The following is an 18,829-nucleotide window of genomic DNA, read 5'->3' as shown; positions in this document are numbered from 1 at the left end:
GCAGTTCTGGTGCTCCATTGCGAACTGTGCAGGGATACTGCATACAGGTGGGAAACATGGAAATTAAGGGTCAAAGGTGATTATAATTGTGAACCCTCAGTCAAATTATATGAAAATAATTAGCAGAATTCATATGCTACATTCCAAGTGGAGTCCGCACAAAAGTAAGTAAATGTCTGACAAGCCTTCAAATTTATGGGGTCTATTTTCAGTCGGGACATACCTATAATCAGCATTTTAACAGGTTAAACAATGGAAGTTTTTAATTACATGGCTGTATTGTCATAAAACACACCTTCCATTGAATGAATGATGCATCATGTGAAAAGCAAAAATGTGGGAGGAAGTGATGCCAGAAAATACCATGTGTATAAATAGTCTCTTTAAGAACATACTGTATATAGAGGATCTGTTGGCGCGTCATTAATTGAAATTCCTTCTAACCTTGGTGCCACTCAGCAGCAACAAATTGGATCAGTGTCGAGGGTCTAAAATCCTGTTTTGTCATTATGAATGTCCCTGCTTGACTTTTCCATTTTCCGATTTCCACATGAGTAAGCCCAAATTATCTAATCTGTTTCCCGGTTGATTAAACTGGCTCAGTCGTCCCTTTATACCCATAAGACTGCAAACCGACTGATGGTGATACGCATTTAAGACACAAGCAATCTGTTGAAATCAGAAAACTAAGCTAACAGACAATTCCTTGCGTGGCAGAAGCAGACGTTTAGTGTCTGAGGGTGCTCGGTCCTAATTGGATCACATTAAACTTGATCCAGGCCTAACCTATTAAACACAGGCAAGACAGGAGAGGAGATTAGATGGGGTGGGACAAAGCAGGGAATATAGACAGGTGCATCCAGGGTGCTAATCTCTTTTTTTTTTTTTTTGAAAGCACAAGGGAAATTTCCATCTGACAAAAGAATCCCAGACGTGAGGTATTTCACTCACTGACATGTCCATTCCCTTTGTCTCTCTTCCTCTCTCCATCAGGATATTGACTGACGGGAGAGAGATAGCTCATGGTATCAGTTTAAGAAGGGAAGACAGGGGTGCTAAATACAGTATCTCCAAAGACCTCCGACAACTCACAAGAGGAATATTAAAGGATTTATACTTGAGGTGTTGTTAAAAGGAGTTTGAAACTCTGAATTTAATTTAATTTAAATCGTTTGTGTGCTTGCTGAGAGTGGTTTGAGGATTTGAAAAGGATATTTGTGAATTGTTGCGAAAGAGAAAGAATTGTTCATGGGTTTTTTTTTGTGCAAACCTGAACCATATGTTAAAAATAAATAAATAAATAAATAAATAAATAAATAAATAAAAACCCCATCACAATCAGCAATCAAAATAAAATAATAAACTTCTTCCATTTACAACTTTTTATAAATGTTTCTGCTGTGAGATTTCATTGTTTTCTTTTTTTTTAGCGTCGGCTAAATGAGGCGCGGCCCCTTTAAATCATCAGGGGGCGGAGCTATCAGGCAAACTTGGAGGCGGAGGGGAGGTGGGGTGGGGGGGACTGCTTTGTCCGCCGCACAGCCGCGATCCAAACGGACGTTGAGGCACTAGAACGGGGACGGTTCCGTCGCAACTCTTCGCCTCTCCTCCTGAGAAAAGCTATTCTTCAGTTCTTTCCTGTGTGTTTGAAGACACTTGAGTGGAATAAACCCCGGAAGTGCCCCTCCGCACGCGACATAAATTAAGGTAAACACTTATTTGAGTGACTTAAGTGAAGTGTGACGTATTAGCTCCGTTTGCGCAATATTTTATAAGTTCCGCAAGTTGACGACTTTTAATTATTAGCCAGCGTGTCTGAGGGAGTTTCTGGTGACGAGGTGGGTGAATATACAGGTTGAACTGGAGGAAACGTCGCATCTCTTTTGAATGTCAAATTTCCTTGAAGGCCATCAGCACTTGCGGTCTCATCCTGCGCTTCTTCTGGAGCGACGCGAACGGGGCCTATGGCGTCCTGGGTGTCCTCATCATCCCACTGAGGAATAGACAGAACGGGGCAAGACGCGACTTTTTTTTTGTTTTAAATAGATTCCTCCTTTATTTATTTGCTTTCATTGTCTGGGTCCCCATAGAAATCCACTTTTATCCTTTGTGGATCATTTCCATGAAGTTTTAAAAAAAAATTTGCTCCCCCCCCCTAGAAACTTTTCTTAAAATCAAAGGACGCTCAAATGTAGAAGTTTTTCCCACTTGTTTTACAATATCTCTACAGATCACATAGTTTTCTGTTTTATAGGTTGATGAATTTGGGTTAAATATACAGTTCTTCCTCTGGGACCTTCTGGATGACAGATCCCTATGAATTTCTCTTTATGGAAGAGGGAACGAGATTCCAGAGACTCACATAAGTGCCCTAAATAACTTTTCTCGCCCACGATGGAGTCCGCTTTAAACCTAAATCAGCAGAAGGAGAATCAGCTCTCCGCTCACAGTTACATAACGTTAATTCTAAGCTGTGGGAATAGACTCTGAAATATCTGGGACTCCACCTCCAGCTGGATGAATTGCACTGCTGCTTTGACTCCATCACAAATTTGCCAATCATCCAGCTTTTATTATCGATGCTGTTGCGATGTGTGTGTGTTCAGATCCAGCTCTCCTGGTTGTCACCCCTGATGAAGTGGGTAATGTCCTCCAGGACCTCATTCATCCCGCTCTAATTGGAGCTTTAACTACAGCGGTCATAAAGTTCGCAGGCCCGTTTTATAACTTTAGTTTGATCACTCCTTCCTTATCATCGACAGTCGGCCCTTTGCTCTCGTTAAGCTGCCAGTCTGGATCAAAGTAGGAGCTGTTGACTGATCAGCATTGGTGTTATCTTTGTGTGGCTGATGACCTCTGACCCCTTATTTTAGCTTTATGGTAGAAACAGCCATATACGAAGAAAAGTGAATATTTAGAAGAGCGGAAGGACATCAGATGGAAACAATCTAGTGAGGTGCGATGTGTTGATCCAGTCGCAAGGGGGGAAAAAACATTAGATGGATAGAAGAGATTTAGTCCAAGGTCAGACGTTTTCACGCCAGCAGCGCCGCTTCGTCGTGTGTGTGTGTGTGTGTGTGTGTGTGTGTGTGTGTGTGTGTGTGTGTGTGTGTGTGTGTGTCCTCTGAGTGTTGCATTATAACAGTACCCTTATACATTGTACTACTTCTGCAGAGCTGCCAGGCAGATATCTCTCCATCAAAACCTATTGTGTGTGCTGCAGAGTTGGGGGGGTGGGGTGGGGGGTGACAGGGTGGGAGGAGGGAGATCATCTCTGACTGCTTGTTTTTGCAACCAAGACTGTTTCAGTTTGCTCTGGAGTATTCCGCTGCGTAGCGAGGAGTCTGGATGGTTGCCCAGCTCAGGCTGTGTTGAGGTCATTACAGTTTTATCCTGGAGGGAGGGCATGCAGCAGTGTGGGCTAAAGAGGAGGAGGGTGGTCAACTTATTTGCACTCTGCTTCTCATAAAAACACTAATTTAAGGCATTTTCACACGCGCTAGTTCTTGAAAGGGTTACTAATTTCCTCGTGAATTAACACGGAGTCTGTATTGTATTAGCTTGTGTCTGGATTCTATATTACGAGAGGGTTCCATGCGAAGAAGACGAACTTTTCACTTTCAGTTATACGAGAGCAGAAATGTAAATGAGTTAACTGGAAGCATGTGTGCTAACTTACAGTTACACTGTGTGTTCACGTCGTGTCCCAAGCCTTAGGAAATACCTCAGTAAATTGTTTGCAGCCTCGGTAATCCACCCACCTTCATCCCGCACTCCATAGGAGGTCGACAGAAAATGGGAGGAAAATATCCCGACATTTGGTCTTTGTTACGATCCCGAGGCCGGTGAGAAAAGTTTTGTAGATGGGAAAAAGAAAAACGAAATAATTATCATGACCGTCACCTATTATCAGCATGTTTTAAACGTGTTGCTAATGGCTGCATTAGAAAATAGGAAACATCCATAATGGTAACTGAACTTTTGTTTGGAGGAGAGATGAGCTGACTTTTTTTTTTTCGTAGTAACTCATATTGTCATTTTAGTATTTAATAATTATGGCTGTAGTTTACATTTGATTTCTGAAGGACACAAAGAGCACAAGGATGGAATTCCACACCCAGAGCTAAAAGGTTCTTTGTCACTAAATAGATCAGCTGTGAGTCAGTTCAAAATGACAGCTGTGACATTTTGGAAAATATCACCATTATTACATATTTAATCCAGTGAAGTGCCAACGCCATGGAAACCTCCCAATTCTTGCGAAGTACTCGGTGCCACAGACGTGACGGATGTGTTAATGTTTCTCATTTCTTAATACTGGATAGATTTAAGGCTTATGTTGAAGTCCCTGTGAGGAGATCAGTTGTCCCAGACAGGTACAGTGTTCACCCCGCCTGCAAAGAAGGGAGCAACACCTTCACAGCAGGTTTAGCTCTTTCGGGTCACATCCCCTAATAATCCAACAGTGTTCAATGTTCAGCGTAAGGCCGGATCCCTCTGGTCTCACCCCGGTTCGGTTCTATTGGTTTCTCTTTATCTGTGTGTGCTCGGTTGACTTTCTTACTTAGAGAGATATCATGAAATAAATTATCTAAAAACAAAATAATTTAAAAGTACGTCTTGTCTTTTTTGCACTTCATTCTTCAGTTATCAGAAGGTTGGAGCCTCTGGGTGTGTAGACAGAAAAGAAAAATACTTTTGATATTATGGCTTGTCGCCATAAATAATCAAATGCATACAAAGCCTGTATTTAAACAACTCTTTTTCAATGTCGTAAAACCAGTTTAGATGATTATTACGCCTGAGGTGAAGGCAGTTCTGTTGAATCCAGTCATGGGCGGATTAGTTGGTGGTTCCGACTTTAGCACGCCCATCATCGCAGCTGACACACCTGTCTACCTCACGTCCTCTGGAGATCACAATGACTGCACAAAGTTGTTTTGTGGTTGACTTTGTGTTGTGAGTTTTTAGTTCTGAACCCCAACCTAGAAACTTCACTAGGTTTTAGTTTCAGACTTTGGAAAGATCTTTATAGTCACCAAAAACTTCTTGTTGAGCCCCATTAACTTTAGTTTGGTGATGGTTAGAAAGTTGTCTTCATCAGATTTGCTCACACACTCCTTCCAGTAAAATGTTATCATAATAAATAGTCATTAATGTAAAAATAAAACAAAGAATATTGATTTGAATACCATCATACTGTTTTGGCATGAAAATACATTGTTTAGAAAACCTTGACAACTTAAAGTGTCTGTAGTTGTTACCTCATAACATTCAGTCAGTTAGAACGTTTTGTTTGCACCTGCTGTGGGAAGGTGATAGTAATCTAGAGGTTTATACTAGTTAATCTGCATTGTTGAAATGTGGAATTGTTTCTCAGGCTCAAAATCCAGTGAAATTCTTAAGAAATTTGAGGACAAATTTGAGATAGAGGAGACAGAAGGTATTGTAAAAATGATCCACTGTTGAAAATGTTGAAAGGAGAAGAAATTAATTCATGGACAAATCAGGTTTTTAAATTTAAAATTGCTTTGACTTATTTCTTTGCTGCATGAAATGAACTCTATTGATGCATTATTAATTAGTCATAAACAATTTATAGATCAGCACTTACAATGGATTATACATTCTGTGTACACAATGGCTCGTATGAATTTTTCTTCTGTGACGTAAACATGTGTCCTTATGTTGACCCTTCTGCTCACGGTACCAGAACTGGAAACCATCAAGACCCAAAACAAATTTAACAAAATTTTTAAATTTAACAAATTGTTAAATGTCACCCAACCACAATTCTGCAAACGAAAAAGAAAGCAGTTAGCTTGTCTTTCTTTGTCGTGCGTTTGTTCAAATCTCACAGTCACATGCAGCGAAGCGTCATCTGTCATCTGAAGCTTCCAGTCACGTTAAACGTTAACCACTTGTGATTGCATCAAGTTTCCTCCTCCACCCCAGTCGCTGACACAATGTTTTACAGTGAGCTACAGTTGTGTAACATGTTGACTCGAGTGTGACTGATCATATTTTAAACATGTTCATGACTTGGTGATGTGTGGTTGGCTGTTGTAATCAAGGCTTTGGCCGTTTTGAGGTCCAGTGAGTCCTCATTGTTTTGTGTCCCAGTCCCAGAGGCAGGTGGTTTCTCCCACAAAAGACAAAGGATGAATTTTGCCCTAACGGTCACTGTGTACTGTTCACATGGATTGCTGTTGGCTTACGATGTTTGTCTGACGATCTTGTGAGAATCGTCTTCCTGTCCTAAGTCTCGTAAGGGACGGTTCCAGGTCAGCAACTGTGGGCTGTTGTGACAAGTTGAAATACCTTGATAGATAATCATCTCGGGCTTTTTTCTCTGCATGAAATGAATGTGCTGGTTCCTGTCAGCCATATGAGAACCAACAAGGTGTGAGTCCGAGTGTGTTCATTCTTGAGGTCATGTGTTCAATACTTTGGGACAGAGGCAAACTGTCCCCAACACCCCTCTAATCTAGATAAGGCAGCTGGGAGCGTGATCCATTGATGGACTTCAGATTTATGCATGCAAACACATTCGCACACGCTTAATAGGTCGACTTGTAAACACTTATATGACAAACATTCTCCCTAATAAAAGCTTATAAACTTAAGTTTATAAAAAAGTAACTGTCATTACCAAATAAAATATTTACTGGCAATAGTTTGCAATTTCGTGGGTCGTCTGGCCAACGATTGTCAGAATTCTATTAAGGAATTCCGCAAGTTTGTGAACTAATTTTTCAAATTTGCTCCCCTTGTTGATGTCTTAATTCGATAATTAAATGTATGTTTGAGACTTTTAATCTTAATTTCAAACTTTAATCGACCTTCCTCCATTGTTTTTCTAATTAGTATTGTGGATACAGGTAAATCAACCCAGGTTAAATTACTCTAACAATCTGATTTACAAGCTCGAGAGTTCTCGTCTTTGTCTGCGTCCTGGTTGCAAGATATTTTTTTTTACCTTGTCGACTGTTGTTAGCAAGTGTTTTGCCATCCGCTGGTACATGTCATTAAAGTTTACACCATGGGGGTTTATTAACTCGTCTTGTCCTTTAGTTTTTTTTAAAAACCTATTTGTGTGTTTGACCTCTCGAGGGGGCAGCAGGGGGGTTAAGAAAAAGAGAAAAGGCCAGAATCCGTTGGGAACTTGACAGTGTGGTTAACAGTCATTTATCTTCCACTCACACTGAAAAGCCTCATGCTGACTTGAAGTGTGTGTGTGTGTGTGTGTGTGTGTGTGTGTGTGTGTGTGTGTGTGTGTGTGTGTGTGTGTGTGTGTGTGTGTGTGTGTGTGTGTGTGTGTGTGTGTGTGTGTGTGTGTGTGTGTGTGTGTGTGTGTGTGTGTGTGTGTGTGTGTGTTTTCCTGAAGGTCGTGTCTTTATTTTGGAGGAACAGAAGCTGTTACTTATGAACTCATGAACCATGCTGTTACCCAGTTGTTTCCCGTCCCTGAAGGAAACAACATTTCATCATTTCATAATTGCTTTTTTTTTTTTATTTCACCCAATTTGCAGATGAAATCCAGCTTTGTTTTTTCGTCCAGCAGCCGATTTGACGCTTGATTCGACCACTTGGCTCTGATCCTGCCCTCCGGTACAGGGTGTGGATGCCGTCTATTAGTCAGGGAATACTGGGGGTGGGGGTCGGGGTGGGTTTCAGTGATTAATTAGACGTTTGCTCTCACACTTGCTGTACAGTACAGTCCCTCCACTGTGAGCATAATGAGGGCTGTGGTCCATTTCAGGCAGGACACTGTGAAAGAACGTTTGTCACTTGCTTTGGCATGACTGAGCGACTCCATTGCGGCGACACCCTCCACCGGCCCTTTGAGGGCCGGGTTTCTCTTCAGTGGCTCCATCTGTGCTTTTCCTTTCATCGAAATTGCCTGTGGCCTCATCGCGGTCTCGCATTTTTGCCTTGTATATTATTCACACATGAAACGGAGGGACAGTTTCTCCCCCAAGGAGTTGTGTTGTGTGCAACAAGTTATTGTCTAATAAAGAAACATGTCCGTTGTGTATTTGCTTTCTAAACAAGCATTATCTGGATGAACGCAGCATGGAGGTCCATTAGTCTTCTGCCAAATGCTTTGTCCAACTATCGAGTAGCAGCATTAAAAAAGACAAATGCATCATCTTAAAACCTGCCCTCCGCCTCTGGGAGATTAAAATGAGAATCACTCAACATAGTGATGTTGAAACAGGAGTTTGTGCAACACATCTTAAGCTCTAGGAGATGGATTTTTGCATTCAGGCGGTAGGAAGCCCGGCTGGAAGGGATGTTAGGAAGTTCAGTTCCAACAGTGTTTGTCCCCCCGAGCTCCTGCCAGTCAGCAGCCTGCTCAGGCATGCTGGTTTCATTCGGTAAGGTTCAACATGTTGCACTTAATCCGCCTGTGGGTTTTTTTTTCTGCATGTGCCCCATAGAGGCCCTGAGGGCTGAGTTTAAACCCACATACATGCAGACAAAGAGCCCGTAGAGTTTGGGTGGCAGCAGTTTATTTTCCTCCAGCTTAGATGTTTGCATTCGTATCCCAAAGCTTTTCTTTTTTTTTTTTTTTGATGCATGTTCACCACATCGCCCGCCTTCTGCAAATTTTGCATGATTCAAATATGATGATGTAATGTCTTATGTGAATATTTGCACAGTTGCTCCTAACTTGGCATCCTGATATTTGATGTTAAGTACTAATATTGATGCACTTTCCCCACTAGGATCTGTGTCTGAACGTCATAATGTGATGTCATGACAACACCCAAATATTTTTTTTCTTGTTGTTTAAACAGTATCATTTTAGTTTGCATAATAATAGATGTTGAAAGTTATTGATGTCTATTTGGGGGCAGTTCATCCTGAAGGTTCTCCTGAAATACTTTTACTGCAACACCAACTATCATCAGCAGAATATTGTAAACCTGTGTTTATAATTAATTCATTCCAACAAATTCCACAATGACATACTAAATTGTGGTTGGACCTGGTGGGAAAAAAACAACAACTACTATATTGATTTTTAGCTTAATCATCTGTTTTTTTCTTCATCTTTAATTGCTAGCAGTGCAGCAATAAATACAAATGCGGTACACATTTAGTTTGCCTAAATTATGATTTAACTAGCAAAACCAATTTGTTTGTGATGATGGAAATTGGTTATTAGGCAACTTACACACAAGTATTTTTAAATGCTGTTTGCTGTTAAATCTCCTCAGTTGCTTGAGTGCATTCAGCATTATTAATAGTTTTTCCAGTTTGCCACCAGTCAGGTGCATTTGGTTTTTGTCCAGGAACTACTGCTAATGGCGTGAGGAAGCGTTAGAGGTAACCGTGGATTCTGATTGTCTCACAATCCTACTGTAATAGACATAATTACACCCGTGTGAAATAGATCCGTCTTGACAGGTAGCAGGTGAGGCCATATTCCTTTGTCTGTGTCTGCTCGAGATATTTCTGCCATTCGTCATTCATGGGCTTTCTTTTGGGCTGCATGAGTAGATATGAAGCTGAACGGGAGGAACCAGTTCCTTCTGCAGCTGACGAACAAAGGACTGAGCACATTTTTAGAACTCTTTCAGTTTGGGGGTGTGGGGGTGTTAAGCTCAAACCTTTGTATGCTTAATCATGTGTTTGTATCTGAAAGAAATAGTAAAGTTATGGATTCCCTTTCAGCAAGTGAAGGACACTTGGTAGATGTGACTGCAGGGAAACTTTAAGGCAAGTGGAAAAAGTCAGTAAAGTGAGATGGAGGCTTTGCTAATGAGCTCCTACCAAGTCTACATGATGTAAGGTGGAACAATGCTTATAAATAGTCAGTTAGGTCTCTGTATCATTTTTGTTTTTCAAGAGTTTTTATTAATGCTTTTATATATTTTTATGAGTGAGCTTAGAGCTGATATTGGACTAAAGACATGTAAGATTAAACAAAACAGGTTGATGATGACACTTCAGCCACAATCGGCCTCCTTTTTTCCGTGGGAATCACATTTTTGCTCTGGAGCCTAAAGACCTTTTCAAAATAAGGACAAATTAAGTTTGCTGACCTTCTTTGTCCAAGTTTCAAACTTTTACTTCTCATGCAACTCTATTGATGAATTAGTTGGCAGTGTCACAGACATTCTTTGCTAACTCATGCATTCATTTCCATATCAATGTTGATGACAAATGGGTTTGACAATGGTGAGATCCTGTTAAAGTGAAGCGAAGCAAAGGATTTCTCACTGCCGCTCAGCCTGTGTTGAAGTATGAATTAAAAATGGACAACTGACTTTCAGAATTTATGCTTAAATCATAAAATGAAATTTAATATAAAGTTTGAGGTTGTAGCAAAAGGACGGTGAGAGCCCATGCGTGATGTGCACAATTCACTGACTTTGCGTGTCATGATTAGTTTGGTATTGATAACACTTTGGTTACCCATACGTAAGCTCAGGCTCAAGAAGCATGAACTTAACTAGGAAAAAATCCTATTGATTACACTTTAGCTCCTTGGAACCCTACACAAATGGCTCTGCCTCATGAATAATTGATATTTTTTCTCTGTCTTTTTAAAAAATTCTAACTGCAGTCAAATTTAAAACCAGATTCCAAAGCTTTGTTGACTGGGTGGAAAGAGAAACCGGCATGGGTTAGCTGAGGACTGCACGGCGCCTGCGTTATATCCACAGGATTACAAGACTGAGGCTGAAGGCAGATGAGCATGCGGGTTGATATGATGTCATACCATGTGCATCAGAATCTGCCAATGACACTCCTCTTAATCATTCATGTCCCTGTCACCGCTTGTCCCAGTCTTAGTCATGTGGCGCGCTGAGCTCGGTTACGTAAAGGTTTCATCTCCAGCTGCTGCGATGACAAGCAGTCGTTCTCAACTAACACAGAGCACAGAATTCTCATTACCTCGGGACACATTTGGAGCACAAACGTGTTCAGCTCTGTGCTTTGGGTTTGCTCTTTTCTAGCAGCGAGGCATATTTTGCAGGGCTAACGCGGAATTTCCCCCCAGCTCGACTGAATGTGGATGGTATTGCTTATACAGGCCAGACTGGAATTCCTGGTCAAGTGGACAGCACAATGAATTTGCAAACGGAGCTATAATCTATTTTTTTTCTGTCTGCCTGGGCTCTGTCTTTTTTATTAACTTTTGAGTAAATAGTATATTATTCTTCCTATAATTAAACAGCAGTCTCTCTACAATGTAATGAACCAACAAGGATATGAGCACCGATATGACATTTCTGTTAAGTTTATTTTCCTGGGGCTCAGAATCATGATAACTAATTAACAAATAGTCTCCACATCAGAGGAGATCTTCCCTTCAAGATGACAGAGTGGATTTAATGAGCAAAACATGTAAATATATTAGACGTTTTCTTTTATCGAGAATAAGTCCAGGCATGATATATGAAATATGCAGAGGTCATTTTTTCTGAAACCGTCTCTGGAATGTGTTTTGAAACAGTAGAATGCACATGACACTATTATTCATGAATTATCGTTGTAATGGTAATAAAAGGCCAGCGCTGAATATGACAGGGCTGCCTGCAGGCTGTACTTCATCTTTTGTCATGGTCACTGTAATGGGGTGTAGATGATCTTGTCGGCGGGGGTGAAACTAGCCCTCATCAAACACCCAAGAGGCACCAAAACACATAAAATGGCCCATTTCCTATAATGAATAAAGGTGTGCAGTTTGTACCTTTTGATATTTGAGCGCCCGCTGACGTACTTTACGCCATGGTCGAATGTCTTCGATTGATGAGGCACATCAAAAGTATTACCTTTCAGCTAAAGCACTGTGGCAATTGTCTTATTGCCCCCCGTTGGTCTGCTATGGAAGGCTAATCCATCTGAATGAGCTCATCCCCATGTAGGGGATAAAATCTGTTGTTTTCTCTGGCTGGGTTAGAGACAGGAAGCCTACTTGGTGGCCTGTTCTCTGACGTTGCCATAGAGAAATACAAAAACTGTCGACGGCAGGTCTGTGAAGATTCTTAGTCATCCAGATCGAGGTAGATCTTGGTGTTGGATTAAGTGAACTGGACTTAAAGGAAATACCAGTTACTTTATTCATCACAGATATTTGTAGGCAGCATGGTGGAATTTACGACCACTTGATGAGCTGCTTTGAAGAGTTAGTCGTACATTCCGTATAACTGGTTGCATATGACGCTAATGAGGAACAACTTTTAGTCCACTTTGAAGGGCATTTTACCATAAATTTATAATTTTCCACAGAGTATCTAGCTTAACATCTTTCTTTGTCGTATCCTGTCCCAGTTGTCAAGTTGAGAGGTTGTGAACTTCAACTAAGATGTCTTTTACCATAGAAAATAATAAGCTTTTGAATCCATGAATGTTTGCCTGGCCTTCTTTTATGCTTTCTTTTGTTTCTGCGGGTACAGTTCATCTCCGTCTCGAGTACCAGCAGACCTACTGATGGAATCTTGAAAGAAAGTGTTGAGGGTAGACAATAACGCCTTTGGGGATGATCTCTGTTTGGAAAGAGAGACAGACAAAGGAACAGCACCAGCTTTTTATCCTCCATCAAACCCCCTCTCAGTTCCCTCTAGTGCTACAGTTGCCTTTTCAACTGAATGGCTTCTTGTCTAGATGCAAATGTTTTCATGGTTGACGTTGCTTTGGAATATGTTGAGTGATTCCCCCCCATTCATTCACAGTGGGGTTACGCACATTGACCTAGAGCGTGGGTTTCAGTGCCAATGTGAAAACACCAAGAAGATAGGCATGCTGTCCGGTCAGAACAATTGAAACCCTTGTTGATGTCAGCATAGCCGGTGCATGAGTTGGCGTTTAAACATCTTTTCCACTCTGTTTTGATCAAAGGCCTGGTGTCAGGGCTTGAGTCATGGGTTACTTGCTGATATTTTTGCCTGAGTGATACCATGTTTATTGAATCTAAAGACTATATGCTAAGTATAGGGTCAAGTTGACTCACAACAAAGAAAGAGCATCCTGTTTTCCTCACATGATAAAAATTGGATCCCTTAGCCAAAGCTGATAGACAAATATACAGTTACCGATTGATAAGTCTTCAGTGGCGTAGAAAAATATTCTCACCCCAAGGCCAAAGATACACATTCCAAAATGAGAGAAAAACACAAAGTGCCAGTGGTGGAAATAATTTATCTCCAGGGAACAGGAAGGTCACAGCAGAATGTAGCAGATCGGGATGTTCCAAGTCGTCCTGTAACTCAATATGTGCTGGAGAAAAGTTGTTCCGTTCTCCTCTGTTTTTCTTCATTCTTTTATTCCTGCCAGCTTGAACTCATTGGGTTCCAGCATGTCTTACTGGTTATGTAACAATCAGAGAGGCATAAATGGGAGCTTTACTAAAAGCAGCACCAATTCACACTTCATATTGCGGTCCTGGCTAGACTTGAACCGGTCACCCTGAACCAGACTGAGCTACTTAATGCAACGGCATTTTATAACAGAGACACCTTCCTTCACTGGTTCAAAGGTCATATCATTGCTTTAAGTATGTTGAAGCTGCAGCAGACTTTGTACCAGAAAGCTGTTTGTCAGTATGACGTAACAACCTTCAGGAAATAACCTTTGATACCGGCGCTCTGTTAACAAGTGTTTACATACTCAGTTCAATCAGGAGAGACAGTTATGTGAAATGAATAGGAATAGCGGTTGAGAGAAATGTTATTTTACATCTTCAGGTAATAGAACAGAACCTTTTATTAATTACAAGTTTCCACATTTCCTGCCAAGGTGCGTAGCTAGCATTACATAAGTGTCGACGTGGCTTTAATGACCTCTCTTCTTCTCCACAGGCTGATCCGACGATAGGATGAAACCAGAGCTAGAGGACTAGAATGGCTGCACTTACTAAACACCTGGAAATAATTTATTTTGAATGAATCCTGGACTTCTGGACTCTGACAGAACCTACTTTCACTTGCTTACAGTGGCTGGTACTTAACAGACTTCCATCATGCCCATTCTTAAGCAACTGGTCAACAACTCGAACCAATCAAAGAGGCGGTCTCGGGCGGACCTAACCCCTGAGATGATCAGCGCTCCTTTGGGGGATTTCCGCCACACCATGCACATCGGCAGGGGTGGCGATGCCTTTGGGGACACTTCGTTCCTCAGCTCGCGATCAGGGGAGGCTCCGAGGGAGGTGGAGACCAAGCACAGCTCTCCGCACAGCAAAAAAAGCCTCCTGTCCCGCACCTTCAGGAGCAGCAAGCGCACACACTCGGTAAACCACGCAGACAAGTACGAGTACAGCATGACAGCGCCGTCTGGTTCTTCCACTTATGTTAAAAATGCGATATCCTTGCCTTACCTCAATGAGGAGGATACCAACAAATCACAGCATCTGACAAAGAGCGTTTCCTCAAGTCCGATGAAAATCCTGCCTGAGATCGAAAAGAAGCCGTTGAATGGTGCAGCAGCAATGGCGACTCTGGATCCAGAGTTCTCCGAACGTACTTTTGGCGAACTTACAGATTTGCCGCCATCGATGCCTAAAGGAGGCGGAATGAAGCACGCGGAGTCGATGATGTCCTTCAACATCGACTTGGGGCCTTCGATGCTCGGGGATATCCTGAGTGTGATGGAGAAGAAAGGCTGGGAGGACGACGACCTCGGTTATGAAGAAGGCAAGAGCAGCGAGGACCGCGAGTCGCCCTCTGTCATCCCGCACATCGATGATGATAATGTAGAGGAGGAGCTTCCTGCGAGAGCTCGCAATCCGTACCAGGAGAAGGCCGTGGTGGACCCCTACACCCCGGAACTGCACGCCAGGAACAACCACCACAACCTGGATAGCTGCTCCGTGTCCAGCTCCAGTTCGGCCCTGGAAGAGAAACCTCACTACAACCTCCACGACGGCGACACGGACAGCGCAAAGTACAGTTCGCCACGCGGGGAGGATGATTTCACCTTCATGGATGACGACGATGATGATGAGATTCGAGTGTAGGCAGACCTGATGGCGCGAATAGACTTGAAGGACACTGGTGGGGAAGACGAGGCATCTGGAGGCCAAGCGGCAAAAGAGGAGAAGGAGTCTTCTAGCTCAATCTAGTCTCTGTACACTTAGTTCAGCATCATAAATAAAACCAGTTAAGCCTTATTCAACGTGCTGTTGTGAGGAGATGTGAGTGCAAGCAGACTGGGTCACAAAGTGGAACCATTAAAGTTCTGGTTGTGAATTGTTGCACTTGTATTTTTGGGGTTTGTTTTTTTTTGCAACACCAGTCTCTAAAATCATTATTTTTGTATTCTCCAGATTGAAGTAAGACGTGGTCCGACCTCGTCTCTGTCACACGTGCATTAATAAAGTAGAAAAGCAACAATCTCTCAAAAGGGATTCAAGAATCAAATGATAACCACAAGGATGGAAACCTTTGAACAATCGTGAGGTGAGCGTGACGCCTCAGTTGGGGTGAGGTCACAGACAGGAAGTAGGAGTGCACTACAGATTCTGGATTTGGAAAACAGAAAGAACAAGAATTGAAACTCCCGACAGCTGCGACACGCGTTGGATCTATCACGGAACTTCATTTGCTATCGGGAATATTTAGACACTAAATAGACAAAGCGGCTGTTAAGTTTTTCCAGTTTTTGTTTTTTTTCCTTTTACGTCCACATTTTTTATTTTTTATCGTAACGTAAAAGCTTGGAGAGCCTGAGTACGACACACCTTTTACGTTAGAATTGTGTTGCTGTTGTCTCTCTTTAGCAAAGCCTTTACATTTACCGACAGCTGTGGTATTTATTCATTCATGTTTATAAGGGACGGGTTGTTATTCATGTGCACCAAGTCTTAAAGTTTGATTTTTTTTTTTTCTGATATGTTTAACGTTCTTCAGTTCCTTTAGGGTGAGACGGATTCTCTCTGTACTGGGTTGGCACTTAATTATTGTACTCTAGTAGACATTAAATTGTCTACATCCCATTCCTGCTATCGCTCACGGTACAGCTCTATTAAATGACTCGGATTTCTGCTAGTACAATTTCCAATTGTATTAAAAAAAAAAAAGGCTTGTTCTGTTCTGTGTCTTGTTCTTTTTCAAGCAGCAGGAGGAAATGTGGATAATTATGTGTTACGTCTCATTCCACATCATCGTCAGGAGTTTGGCAGGATTCGCAGATCGTCAGAAAGACGTATGTTTAAGAGCAAAGTTGCTGTGGTAGAAAAGGGATTTTAGGGTCCAAAACACACCTCATCTCGATAGTCGTGTGTTCAGACTTGAAAGGAAAGCAAAGAATGCAAGGACGTAGTTTTATTGGACTCGAGGGGATATAGTTGGGCATCAGGGAGAGAGATGCAAGGAACAGATGTTAAAATCAGCTGATTGTCTGCCCTTTTCCCAATCTGCTCAATGAATGTGCTGAATTATTGCCCCCTTCTCCAACTAGCTGGAACTGATCCAGGGTCAGGGACACACCGGTGGGCTGTGGATCTTTTGGCTTCATTCCGTTTAGTCTCGCTCTGGAGGCTCCTCCGGGTAATCGCCACCACCGCATACGTCAGAAAAGAAGTGTACGATTCATTCATTGTTAGCTGTTCATGATTCATGTCTGACCTTTTTTTGTGTCTTAGAAAAATAATTGCCGCATTTGACAAATGGGAGCTTTGAATTTCCAGCTGTGGCAGCGATACAGGGGTGTGTATGTCGGATCGGGACGCTGTGCCATTCTGCCTCGGATTATGTAAATGCTTTGGAACCATGTCTGAGGGAAAGAAGTGTTGAAATTAAAAAAAAAAAAAAGCTATCCAGAGGATATTACAAAGTATGTTCTGTCCATATTATTGCAGTGTCTTGGCAGGATGTTGAATTTTTTTTTTTTTTTATTCATGAATTTTGAAAGGATGCAATTTAATTCCAGTCAGTCCTGTTTCATATTTTCATGCAAAGTGGGCCAAATTTGTCTTGTATTTTTAATTTGTTGTGTAATATCTGGTTGCAATTTTTTTTCTCCATAATTGTCACCAAGGAATGCACAGTTTTCAAAGAAGAACGAAACACTCCGTATCTGCTATTATTTTCATCATGTAATGATTATATATTTTGTGCCAATAATGATTGCAGTCTTTAAAGTGGTCGTAACGTGAGAAGCACAATAACGTTAGTGACTTTAACACTACATTCACATTTCTGACCTGTTTGGGGTTTTTTTGCATTTAAAGTCCTTTCTCCAACCTGGCAACACACAAACTTCAAATCTAGAGGAGGTAGAGTTATGGAAAATTATAAGAAATTACTCCAAGAAACTTTTTTAAATAATTGTCTTAACTTTCTGGCACTTGTCAGGTTTTTCTGTGGGAAACTTTTTAAGTAGGCCAGAACAAACCACATTAAGGAATTTGCAAACACTCTCTGCCCCAGGTCTGCTAAAACAAAAAAAAAAAGTTTTCCATGTGCCCTGACAGAAGTGGGTTTGGTGAGTGGCAAAAAAAGATAAGGACTGCGAGAAACATCTGGTTCGGCTGTAGAATGTTTTCTTTTTTTTAATCCAGTGGCTGTAGTTTAATGCCAAGTATGTGCTGTTGTCTTTTCCTATTCCTTATTCAGGTTTCACAGTGTATTAATATATTTACTTCCCTCACTTTTTCTCTCTTTAAAATAACAGCTATATTTTTCAATAAAAGAGAAAGCTGGTAATCTTTAACTGTGCCTCGGCTGTTTTCGTTTAACATCCAATACGTGTGCCGCCTCGTTTTCAACATCCTTTGTCACTTTTGTTCGCCTTCGCTATCCAAAGTCTGCACCGATCCTGAAATCTGACCTCCTTGTTGACCCGTAGAATCGTTGATGGACCCGCTAAACAGGTTTCAGTCACAACAGATAGTTTGACAATGGACTCACCTCAAAAAGATAAAAGCAAAACCTCATTTATCAGATTCCACTTCACAGACAGTCTTGTCAGCTGATTGGAATCTTCCAACCTGAGCTGGTAAAACATCAAAAAGCTTTAAAAAGTAAAAACATTGAAGTTAAACCACTTCCTTTCTCTTATTAACCAGTTAACCCACTGTATATGTGTGAGGTGCGTTAATGATTGTGACAGATTAACAACAGATGGAAAACGTCCCCACTTTCTTGTTTTTCACACATAAATCCAATTAAACGCCACGGCAGAATTATTTTCTTTGCACCAATACTTGACTCACATGAATGTGTGACACACACTCCTAAATCTGTCCTTACAATGACGTCAAATTGTTTTAACTGTACCACCTGTCACCTCTGATACAACATTTTCCTACACTGTTTGCTTTTTCTTTCACTTTTATGTTGATATTTCTATTTTGGATACCTGATTCCTCCTTTTAATATTCATAAATTGCATTATTATTATAAGGAATAAAGGATTTTAATGCTTCCAGCGCCCTTATTACTCACTGGTTGTTTGACAGGTGGAATATAGCGTTAGTGAAACAGTTTTTATTTCCTGTTATGGTAATAACTTTAAAACTACTCAAAAACATGCATTTCATTGCAAGAACGACGCATCTAAATGAGCTCAAAAGAAACTGCGTTATATCTAATAAATGGACATCTACTGCCATCTAGTGGTACGACTGCACTCAATAATATTGACGTTGATCAAATTTGATTATATGACGTTTAAATCATTTCAAGAGCCATAATTCAATGAAAAGAGCCTCACAAAACTTAATCAGGCTGTGAAATTGAGCAGATGTGGTCAAATAGAAAGAATGGTTTTATTACTTTGTTGTTATTTTTCACTAAAAGTGCTCTCAGTACCGTATTTGAGTGGACTATTAATCTATGATCGGACATTTTCTTAATAGCCTACCAAACAA

General features: G+C 41.2%; 1 protein-coding gene across 1 annotated transcript; it reads left to right on the top strand.

The window, feature by feature from the left end:
- Positions 1 to 1,539: 1,539 nt before the first annotated feature.
- cdc42ep4b (CDC42 effector protein (Rho GTPase binding) 4b) lies at positions 1,540 to 17,670 on the top strand. The gene is made up of 2 exons (XM_068305199.1): positions 1,540 to 1,707; positions 13,818 to 17,670. The coding sequence occupies exon 2, from the start codon at positions 13,979 to 13,981 to the stop codon at positions 14,972 to 14,974; it is 996 nt and encodes a 331-aa protein (XP_068161300.1). The 5' UTR covers positions 1,540 to 1,707; positions 13,818 to 13,978; the 3' UTR covers positions 14,975 to 17,670.
- The last annotated feature ends 1,159 nt before the right edge of the window (positions 17,671 to 18,829 follow it).

This window comes from Antennarius striatus, chromosome 21 (assembly GCF_040054535.1).
Source record: "Antennarius striatus isolate MH-2024 chromosome 21, ASM4005453v1, whole genome shotgun sequence".
Classification (NCBI taxonomy): Eukaryota; Metazoa; Chordata; class Actinopteri; order Lophiiformes; family Antennariidae; genus Antennarius; species Antennarius striatus.
The sequence above is the reverse complement of the archived record's forward strand: the minus strand, read 5'-3'. Positions and strand labels throughout refer to the sequence as shown.

Coding starts and splice junctions, on each gene's coding strand:
- cdc42ep4b (XM_068305199.1), top strand. CDS start 13,979: ATGCCCATTCTTAAGCAACTGGTCAACAACTCGAACCAATCAAAGAGG.